The sequence below is a fragment of the Cryptomeria japonica genome, chromosome 9 (assembly GCF_030272615.1).
Source record: "Cryptomeria japonica chromosome 9, Sugi_1.0, whole genome shotgun sequence".
Classification (NCBI taxonomy): domain Eukaryota; kingdom Viridiplantae; phylum Streptophyta; class Pinopsida; order Cupressales; family Cupressaceae; genus Cryptomeria; species Cryptomeria japonica.
In genome coordinates this window covers 713,061,937-713,072,625 of record NC_081413.1, presented here as the reverse complement: position 1 = coordinate 713,072,625, position 10,689 = coordinate 713,061,937, and the positions used below count along the sequence as shown (strand labels likewise).

General features: G+C 32.6%; 1 protein-coding gene across 2 annotated transcripts; it reads right to left on the bottom strand.

Moving 5' to 3' along the window:
* Positions 1-1,322: 1,322 nt before the first annotated feature.
* Positions 1,323-6,580, bottom strand: LOC131048551 (uncharacterized). 2 transcript variants are annotated; one of them, XM_057982547.2, is made up of 8 exons: positions 6,221-6,580; positions 4,866-5,139; positions 4,616-4,720; positions 3,992-4,305; positions 3,635-3,816; positions 2,552-3,545; positions 2,189-2,468; positions 1,323-2,079 (listed from the first exon to the last, which is right to left on the bottom strand). In XM_057982547.2, the coding sequence occupies exons 2-6, from the start codon at positions 5,136-5,138 to the stop codon at positions 3,073-3,075; spliced, it is 1,347 nt and encodes a 448-aa protein (XP_057838530.1). In that variant the 5' UTR covers position 5,139; positions 6,221-6,580; the 3' UTR covers positions 1,323-2,079; positions 2,189-2,468; positions 2,552-3,072. The 2 variants fall into 2 exon arrangements, with proteins under 2 accessions (XP_057838530.1, XP_057838529.1); XM_057982546.2 differs by having other exon boundaries at positions 4,866-6,579.
* Between the last annotated feature and the right edge of the window lie 4,109 nt (positions 6,581-10,689).

Sequence of the window (10,689 nt, the reverse complement as noted above, 5' to 3'; positions counted from 1 at the left end):
ATATTCTCTCTCTCCCCTTACCTCTTCTTGGGTTCTTCATTCTTATAGATACATACACTTATTTGTCCCTCCCCTCTCTAGCTCTCACAATTCCCTTATTCTCCTATCCCTCGAGCTATCTCCCTCTTCATCCTTATTTCGCGCACGCCAAATGTGGAATATCCATTCATCACATTTGGCGCACGCCAAATAGGGCGAGCGCCATATTTGGCGTGCGCCAAATGGCCCGCTTTGGGAAACACCAAACCTATGGTTTGGATTTGCCTTGGGCATCCAACCCAAAGGTTTGGATGATCATTTCAGGCTAGAGACGTGTTTTTATCAGAACATTGAAAATTTTGACATATTTTGGTCGTGCTCTCCGTCAAGTTTGCACATGTTTCAATGAAGTTAAAAAAATACCGTGGTAAACTTGAGCTCCCTCTTAGCTATCCAACAATGTAATTTATTTCAAATTTTGATTTCGTTAAGTCTTTTATCTATAATTTCTTTTGTTAGTGTGTCCGTTTTTTGTCAAAAACCAACATGCACTATTTTGGGTATAGATTTTTACACATTCATCAAATTTTGAAAAAAATTACATTTTTAGAAACTAGACGCCATTCTACACAATTTAAAAAAAAAAGGTTTTGATTTTTGATTTGTTTTCAATGATTTTAGGGGGGAGCATGCTCAAATTTCTGTTTTTTAGGATGTGTCCACTTCGAAAAATAGTAAAAAATCATATACTCATTAAAAAATTAGCTGAAAATTCTGGCATAAACTACAAGGTGTTGGCTAATTTCTCACCGAAGCGATTTTAAAAATTCAAAAAAAAAGTTAACATTTTAGGGGGGCCACAACAGACGCTATGTTATTTTTTTTGCATAAAAACAGGTCCACTTTTTGTGGCCCCCCTTTTTGAAGCCCTTAATCTCCACCATTTAAAAAAAAAAATAGTTTAGAAAGTAGACTCAAAGCACTTTGACTCATGTTCTTGTTGCATCTTCAAATTTGAAGTGTAACTATCTTCAATTTGTCTTTCAAGTTCAGACTTTGCTTATTTCAGAAAAAAAAAATGGCATCTTAAGACCCCCTTTTGGTACCACAACTTGGTGCATATACCCTCTAAATTATTGAAAAATTATAAAACCAACAAAATGTGTCTCTTATATATTTGTTTTGAAAAACCAATAAAGATTAAGACAAATATATTGTATTGTTATTTATAATTTGATTAGAACTATAAAAATCAATATATTATATTTATAAAATATTTTAAAATAAATAACATACAATAAAAAATAATATTTAACTAAAATAAAGTGAAAAACCATCCAAAATCACAAATTTTATATTACAAATTTAATAAATAATCAAAAACCCTCTCAAAATAACAATTAAGTGGTGAATTTTTTAATTACATTCTTCAAACTCTCCGTCCTCAATTATCTTTAACTCATAGTAATCCCTATACCCTACAGATATTTCCTTTAATATTATCAGGCAACGAATCTTTTAACTTTGGGGAACAACCTGTCAAATCTATCTCCTCCATCTCTGTGAGATCTCCAAAGCTTAATGGCCATTTTTCTAATCTAGAACAATGCTTCAAATTCAATTGTTCTAATTCAATTTTTTCAATTTTTTCAGCTGACCAAAAATTGAAGGCAACTCTTCTAACCCAGAACAGAAGCTCAAATCTAACTCTTCAAAACTTTTGAGCTGACCAAAGTTTGAAGGTAATGCACTTAATGCAGAACATGTGCATATTCGTAAAGTTGTCAAATTGCTAAGGTGCCCAAAGTTTGAAGGCAACTCTTTGAATTCAGTGCAATCAGTTACCATCAACACTTTAAGGTTGTTGAGTTCCCCCAGTTTGGATGGAAGTTCCCTCAACTGATGGCAATCCTCTAAACGTAGCTCCTCTAACTTTGTTAGCTTTTCCATTCCATTTGGCAAACTTTGCATTTTTATGAAACCATATATGAATAATCTTACAAGTGAAGAAGTTGGAGTGACTTTGGGAGGAATTTTAGAATGTGGAACTCCATTCTCAGAATAATCTGAGATGATCATAATGCGCAGGCTTGGAGGAAACTGCATATTTGCCCAATGATTATGAAAAAGGTTGTCAAATGCTATAATTATATAATCTAATGAAAGCTGATTGAAACCATAAATATGGTTTGAAGAAGGTAGATCTTACCTCATACAAACTCATGCCTTGTGTCAATGGGCCCTCATAGTAGGCAAGATGCTCAAGTTTCTCGAACTCTATTGGTAAATAAGGAACACCACTAGGAATATTAAGGCATCTGAGTTGTTCAAATGGTCTATGACATTTCTCCCTAAATGTCATTTGTGATGCTCCATAAATTAGCACTCTTAATGAATTGCTCATACAATTAAGGTAATTACGATTAATTTCAATTGAAAGTGGCTTGTATTCTTCATAAAAATAAATTCCTTTCAATTTTTTTTAGTCTCTGCACAAAAAAAAACCATAAAAATCATTAGGATTCTGAATGACAAATATATTTTCAAGACAAACATTGTAAGTATGACATACCTCTTCATCTTTCAAACATTCCAATAAAGTCTCACGGTCTCTGATTCTAGTTTGCTCTGACAACTTTTTCCCTCTTGCTCGAACTATGTCATGAACAATCACATAACCGTCTTGAGATGTCTTGACAAATGATGCAGCTTCTAGAGCTCTGAATTCCTCCTCTCCAACTATCCTGGCCACAAACTTACTCCATCAATCATAAAAGTAGGATGCGATATCTAGAAAGGCCTCTTGAACAGGTTCTAACAGTCTGTCATATACAAAACCAACCATATAATCGCTTATATCTTTCTCTTTGACCTTCTCTCCTTCTTGAAGCATCTCTAACACTATATTCTTTGTATTTCCTCTCTTTATAGCCAATTGTGAACCAGCTAATTCTAGTAGAAGTGGAACACCACCACACAGCTTAAGGAGGTTGTCTATATTATTTTCATCGTTGTAGTTTGAAACATTCTTCAAAAAAAGTTTTCTAGCATCTATCTCTGGAAGAGGATTCACATCATATTGTCGGCATTGAATTACCCACTGATTAATATGTCCATCTCGTGGAGATTTCTAGTAGTGATAAGTATTCTACTCTTTGGGGGAAGGCAACTGCCCAAGCCTTGAGGTAGAAGTTGCTCAAGATCTGTACTTTTGAGACCATTGTCAATATAAAGGAAAAAAGGCTGATTAGGATTCTCTTTGAAAAATGACCACAATCTTCCCCGACCTTCATCGCCATTTTTCAATTGCAAGTTCTCTTTGAACGACCCATGCAAAATTTGCTCTTGGAGGCCCTTAAGATCATTCTTGGTACAATCTTCATCCATATGAATTCTACAATGCTTATAAGACTGGAGGTTGAAGGTTGAGTTGTGCATATACGGCTCAGCGAGTGTTGTCTTACCAATCCCTCCAAAACCATAGACAACCACAACAATGGGTATTGCATCTTGCGCATCCAAATCAAGAAGCTGAATTACACTTTCCAGTCCTCCCTCAATTCCAACTGTAAAGTTTGTTGAAAAACGCAATCAAAGTTTGTGGAAAACACAAAATATAATAGGAATATATCATCAAAGTTGAAAAATATCATACCTCTCGGTTGGTAAGCATAGATTTTTTGTGATTGTGAAGCGATCTTTGGCACTCTTTCCCCTATGTCAATTACTCTTTCCCCTATGTTAATTGCAGTCGACAATTGCATGTCGAAATAAAAGCGGTCTATTTTAACTTGAAAAGCCTTTAAACTATCGGCATTCACTGTAGCGGTAAGAAACCTTCGCACAATCCAAACATTGGATTTACATTAAATATATTGATTGAATAGATTACCAACAGTAGAAATAAAGTTATTCCAGAGAAAAACAAAGAGACTTTCTAGTTAAATTACTATTTAAGTCAATTCTAACTAGAATACATATTGGTTGTGAAATACATTTATGCCAAACTGACCTGAAAATATTGGCTCTTGCAAGTTGGGAGATGCACATGCTGGTTCCTACAACAATGCACTGAATTCCCTCATTTAGTTTCTGCTTCTGCTCTGGAATTTGCTCATTCAACTGTAGAATTTGCTTGCCAAGATTAAGCATCCTTCTCAGAACTTCAAGGCACTCACTCCTGTTCTCAGACATCTTACTAAATCTCTCCAATACAGATCCCAACATACAAAGTGCCATTCCTACTTTAGGAATTTTCTCTGAGCTTTTGAGCACTTCTATAAAAACTTGTTCTATCTCAGCAATTGTGCCATCCATAGAATTTTTCTGCATGCAAATTATCCATTAATAGTATATAAACATTCTTATTTTGATTGCACTCATTCATCTTGATCAAAGAGGGTGATTCAAAAAGTTGATGTATACACAGTCAAATCCAGAATGAGTCATTCTACATCCATTTAATAGAATTTATTTCTCAAATGTTTTTTTTTTTTTTTTTTAAGCAAGTTCTGCCTAGGGGGTTATTTCTCGAATGTTTTAAAGTTACAGCCATCCAATAATTTATAACTGGCTAGAGGTAAATCAGAGAGGAATGTTGTAACCAATTAATTTTATACTTTGAAATTTTACTTACAGGACGCTTGCCAATGCGTTTATCTAGCATCTCTAGGATTATTTGGCCATCTTGGATATAAGAACCTGCCGCTGAATCAGATCCTCCATCACTCTTCTCTCCCGACTGTATTGGACAACAACATATTTATACTCACTATAGCCTAAAATTGTTGTTAGGCAAAAGATATTGTTCAATGTAGAATTGCAGAAATTCCTATTATAACAGATTATATATCTCACAATATAAAACCCATGTGTAGATAACTTACCGCGATCTTCAATAGCTCTTCTAAAACCGGAATTAGAGCGTAAATCCGGCTTATATCATTGAATTTGTGTAGATTTTTTTTGAAATCGGTCATAGTGGCAGTGGAAGATCCAGCAATGGGCTCTTGTTCAGAGGTAGTGGAGTGGCCAGTAATGGTCTGTTGGTGAGGAGGTAGTTGTGGTGAAGAGATAGAGTTGGCTTGTTCTTGTTGAAGAGCTTGTGGAGGTGAACCACAGCAAGAGCAGCAGCATAGAGAACATAAATATTCGGCCATCCTGTAATAGGGAAAAAATAAAACAGAGAAGAAAGAAAATATAAGAGCTGTTATCTTCGTTGTTAGAGAAGACCAATCAACCTAAGAAGGGCTTTTCTCTTTGTAATTCCCCTTCTTTCAAATCTGATTTTTATAACAGGCCATAGCTGAAAAGGTCAAATGGACGGCATAATTAGTTATGAGTTCAATAATCTCCTGCCGTCCTTTCATCTTTCTGTTGGCCGTGTTGTACAGAAGAACGACAAAGGGTGTCCCATTCATCGACCTTAAACTATCTATAAATCGGCTAATTTCCCAAGATAGACGTCTGGCGAGTCAAGAAAGCCGGTACAATGTACAGGGCTCTAAGTCAACATACGAGAAAGGACAATAAAGGGTAGTTGTATGTCAAGTTCACAGGCCCGCCTACTCTGTCACAAATTCACAATGTTCATATCAATTGCTTGGAGTGAATTAAGAATACGTTATTCCGGTTTGACTTAAATGGCTGGGCTTAAGTAACCAGGACTGCAATGCAGCATAGTTCCTTCAAATATTGTTAGACAAATTTGACAAATCCGAACTGCACAATATTGCAAGATGCTTAAGGTGTAGTTCATGCCTGTGGACCTGAAACTCGCCTCTGGTTCGAATGCACAACTGTGGTGAGGTTTGGGTCAACAAAATCGAAGCGCACCACACAATACTTAATAATAGTGTGGTTCAGGTTTGTTGTCTTGAACCACATTGTATGACTTTGGTGCGATGGGAGATGATATAGATAGGGCGTGTCGAGCCGAACTACACCATAAAACATCTGGTAATGTATAGTTCAGGTCGGCAAGCCCTAGCTATATAGTATGATAGTGAAAGCCATAAACAATAGAATAAAAATATTTTGGGTTCAGGACCCAAACCAAACCTTAGCAATAAGGTATGATTTGGAGCCATGGGCTCGATTCATTTCAGGAGGATCATATTGCAAAATGAAAGAGAGGGGAAGTTCATAGCCATAGGTCCGAACCGGAGACAAAACCCTATACTCGAAAGCAAAGAGTTGAAACAAAGAAAAACGTAATGAAAGGGAGAACAAATAGACATACCTAGAGAAAATCGACTGAGCAAAATGTAAACAGTGAAAAATCGGATGAACTTTGCTTTGAAATCTGAAAGGCTTGAGGTGGAAATGAAACTAAAATTCTTATAAAATGGATTCAAAATGATAAAGGGGTCCTATTAAAACTCAAGCTAAGAAAAATAAATGCTTAATACATGTGAAATAAAAGAGATGCATATCGGATTTATGAACCTGATTTGTACTCAAACGTGCATTTCAGGTTCATGAACCTGATATACCTGACCCACAATCTAAGTGCAGAGTTGGGTTTAGATTCCAACAATACACCCACATAACCAAAAATAAAAACTCTCTCTAAAATGATACCAGAGATGAATTAATCGCTCTGAATAAAAAACTAGCTTGGAGTTTATGGGCCACAATTTGGACAAAATTGTGGGGGGCTATTCCAATATTTTGCCCAGTTAAAATTGGCATAACAAAATATAACCTTTGGAAAAGGCTTTGCAAGACCACCCACTATGATAGTAATAGAATAACCCCTATAAGACATTAGCTCAAACCCATAAAATAAATTGTAACCAATCAAATTGTAGCTATTTGTTATCACTAAACTCTTAAAATGAGCAAAGTGAGAGCATATAAAGATTATGAAAAATATGTGTGGCTAACCATGTAATTTCTTATTAAAGAATATCATATAATCAATCAAGTCAAATTCATAAATGGTGAATAATAAATGCAAATTTTGATCAAACCAAATTAATTGAATGCAAATAAAATTATATCGACATCTTCATAGACTAATTCACTTGTTTTGATACATGTCATACTATGTATGTATGTATGTATGTATGTATGCTATATGTGCACATACATGTATATATGTGTGTGTGTGTATACATACATGTGTATATACATATACATACATACAAAAAAAAGACTAGATCTTACAGATAAACCAATCAAGTTCTTATAAAAATTGGTTGAGATCAAAGTAATGATGACAAGCCATTGAGAGTACAAAGCAAGAACAAGGAAAGAAATATTCAAAATATAGATATTTAAAATTATCGATAAAAAATGGAAATGTAAATAAAATGATTTTCAAATTCTAAGCATTACCCATGATGTAAAAATTCAACCATAATGAACTATTCTGCAATTCATCTTTGACAATCCAATTAAAATGAAACCACCAAAATATTTTATGTCAAATCAATAATCTTAATAAGTTGAAACTATGTCAATATTGAGAACTAGAGTAGTTTGTGATTATGAAATAAGACATCTAATGGTGGTAGCCAACAACCTTGACTATAGAGAGGTTGCTATTAGCTATTAGCTAATGAAGAAATGAAAATCATTAAAAATTTATAATGATATTTCAATATAAGAACTACGATTAAGCGCTAGACTCTAGATATATTTCCAAGATCACAATAGTCTTTAAATTATTTGTACTTTCCATAGGCAATACTATTGCATTCACTAAATCTTAACTAGTTATTAATAAATTGGTTTTCTACCAATTACAAGATTTTATTTATTTATTTAAATTTTACAAAGTTAACATGTGAAATTTTTAACTTTATAATTTATAAAAATACATTTCTTTCAATGTGATTGGCTTAAATCAGAATAGATTTCTAGGAATGATAAAGTTTTTTAAATTTTTAGGATTTCTTTATATTAAAAAATAAATGTCTATTTTAAATAGCTTGTCTTCATTCTTTATTTGTAATATTATAAACAAAGTAATTTTACTATATAGATACATAAATATTAGTAATTTTTTTATTTTTCAAAATATAGTAATTAAATATATTAACAATTTTATAGATATTTAGATTCAGACTATTAAAATAATAAAATAAAAATTAAACTAAAGAAAAATTTAGATTAGCAAAGAAGAGAATCTAGATTTGTCTTTACACAATTAAAATAAAAAATTAAATTAAATCTTAAACTATTTCAGCCAACATTAATATTATTCTAATTTTTTTAAAATTTGTTAGTTTCAAAACATAAATAAACAAATACAAATAAGATTAATTAAAATTATTAAAATTATTACAATTACAAATTAAATTATAATTATAACCTTAATTATTATTGGTTATTATATTCCTATAAATATTATAATTATGATTAGGATTAGAATTAGAAATAAGATAAGGATTGTGGTTATAACTATTCAAAAATTAAAGCAAATTGAAAATAAAATCATTATAATATGATTAATAGATATAATGCTATCATAGGTTTTAAAATTCTAATATTTCATTCATCTAATATTTTTAATTAGATCTTATTCCCAATATTAATTGATAAGTTTTGGCTCAAAGTCACTTTACAATTCTTTACAAACATATCATAGTTCACCAATATTTAACAAATATTGATTCAAATGAAAAGATTTAATTGCAATTGTGCTTGATACTAATCAAACTTGAAACCAATGTCATCAAAAGAATTATAATCTTCCAATAATCTATATGATTCAAACTATTATCAACTCTATCTTTAAATTACTATAGCATAACTTATCTATTGTTAAACACACAAATACTATTATTATAGTGTTTACTACTATGTAACATTTGTTTGACAAAGTATCACACCTCCCTTTTATGTGTAAGGTGGGTTCTAATCAAAACTTTACAATATTAAAGATTGACATCAAACTTTTTTCGCAATTAAAAATAGAAAATTGTAAATAAGAATATAATAAACAAAATATTCATTTACAATTTGACATATTAAGTAGAATAAACAACTATAACTATTCAAATAAAATTTAAGCTTCACTAAAAACTAGAATAAACAACTATAACTCCACATCTAAAATTAAAAAATGGAAGTTCAAAAATATTTTGAGATAAACATTATTGCAATCATTATATGGGATAAGAAGGTTTTCCCCCTCAAAATTTGAAAAATCTCAAATATTTGTCTTCAGGGAAAAAAGATGAACATGTATTTATTCTTAAAAAATATGATTACATAAAGCTTTTTGAAAACAATTCTTATTTATTATTTTTTAAATAAAATAATATAGTTTTTAAAAGTTAATTTTCCTTGAAACTATAAAATTAGAATTTATTTATTTATTTTTATTTGTCAATCATGAATCTAATGAGACTTATAATCATTTTTAAATAATTAAATATTTATTATCTTTAAATTAACTTTTTCAACAATTTAAATAGTTTTTCTTTAAGCAAATTGCTACCTAGAGGTAACTACCTTTCCATTGATCATAAAAAGATTACATAGTAGTCACACACAGAGAACAGAAGGCCTTGATGGGCTCTATGACCTCCTATGATCTCTCTATCTGCTCAGGAGGGCTCCCATTTACAACCATCATATGTTCGTAAGTTTCTAAGTTATTCACGCTTAAATTGTCCCTCAATACCATTATAGTGTCATATTTGTCACTATCCGTTAGTAGCTCCTCAATGTTGAAAGCGTCCACAACCAAACCTTTGAAGGCTTTGGTGTTCAATTCCTTGAGAGACGCCATTGCAGGTTCCCTTGATTGGGGAACAACCATATGCCTGATGGATCGCTTTATGGCCTCATGGTCACCTATCGTCCTAGCAATGTTGTAAACAAAACATTCTAACAAAATGACGTTGTGGGAATGTGAGCCAAGAAAACTCTTCTTCCCAATGATCTTCTAGACCACTCCCTCCTCTACATCTCCCTCCATCACAAACAATTCATTTAACTATTCTTTGATCAAGTCCTTCTCGCAATTGCAATTGCATTCCAGAATCAAAATAAACTTAGATGAGCCAGCCATGGTTGACTACAAACCCTCCACCACAAGTCTAATTCATCATTTGTTTTGGGTCAAATTTAGAGATAATAATCTAACAGTCATTCTATCATTCTGTCTTATCACAACGCCAAAGAAGATAGGCAATATCTTTCATCCACGTCTCGTGAGAGTCTGGAAAAGGTGTCCATCTCACTTATCCTTCCAAACCATAACTCCAATTAAATTCATTCCAAGCCCGAGGATTGCAGGTTATGATTGATTTTCAATGTAATTGATGGCGTAGTTGGACAGGAAATTGGCGTCCATATTCGTCTCTGCATATACGTGTCTAATTGTGTACCCAAAATCCTTTAGAATCTCATGGATGTAATCAATCCACATTCTTGACTTCCAACTCGACGTTGTCCTAGTTATAATTGCACAAACAACATTCATTGAGTCTCCCTCAATGTCCATCTTCAATAGTCCTTTTTCCTCGCTAAGTGTCAATCCCACCATCAAGGCAACGAATTATATGCCATTGTTCATGCCTTCGGGTAGTTTGACAGATCCACCCTAAACCAATTTCCCAGTGTCATCTCTAATTATATAACTAGCTCTAGAGAAGCCCAAATTCCCCCATGATGCACCATCAAAGTTTAATTTGAGGAGACTCCAACAAACACGTTTCTGAGCTTCATTGTTTATGATTGTGTCCACCTTGG

Bases quoted from the DNA above. Each gene is read 5' to 3' on its own strand.
- LOC131048551 (XM_057982547.2), bottom strand. From the start codon at position 5,138: ATGGCCGAATATTTATGTTCTCTATGCTGCTGCTCTTGCTGTGGTTCA. The intron at 4,721-4,865 runs GTAAGTTATCTA...TGTCCAATACAG, and splicing joins AAGAGCTATTGAAGATCGCG to TCGGGAGAGAAGAGTGATGG. The intron at 3,546-3,634 runs GTATGATATTTT...CAAACTTTACAG, and splicing joins CTATGCTTACCAACCGAGAG to TTGGAATTGAGGGAGGACTG.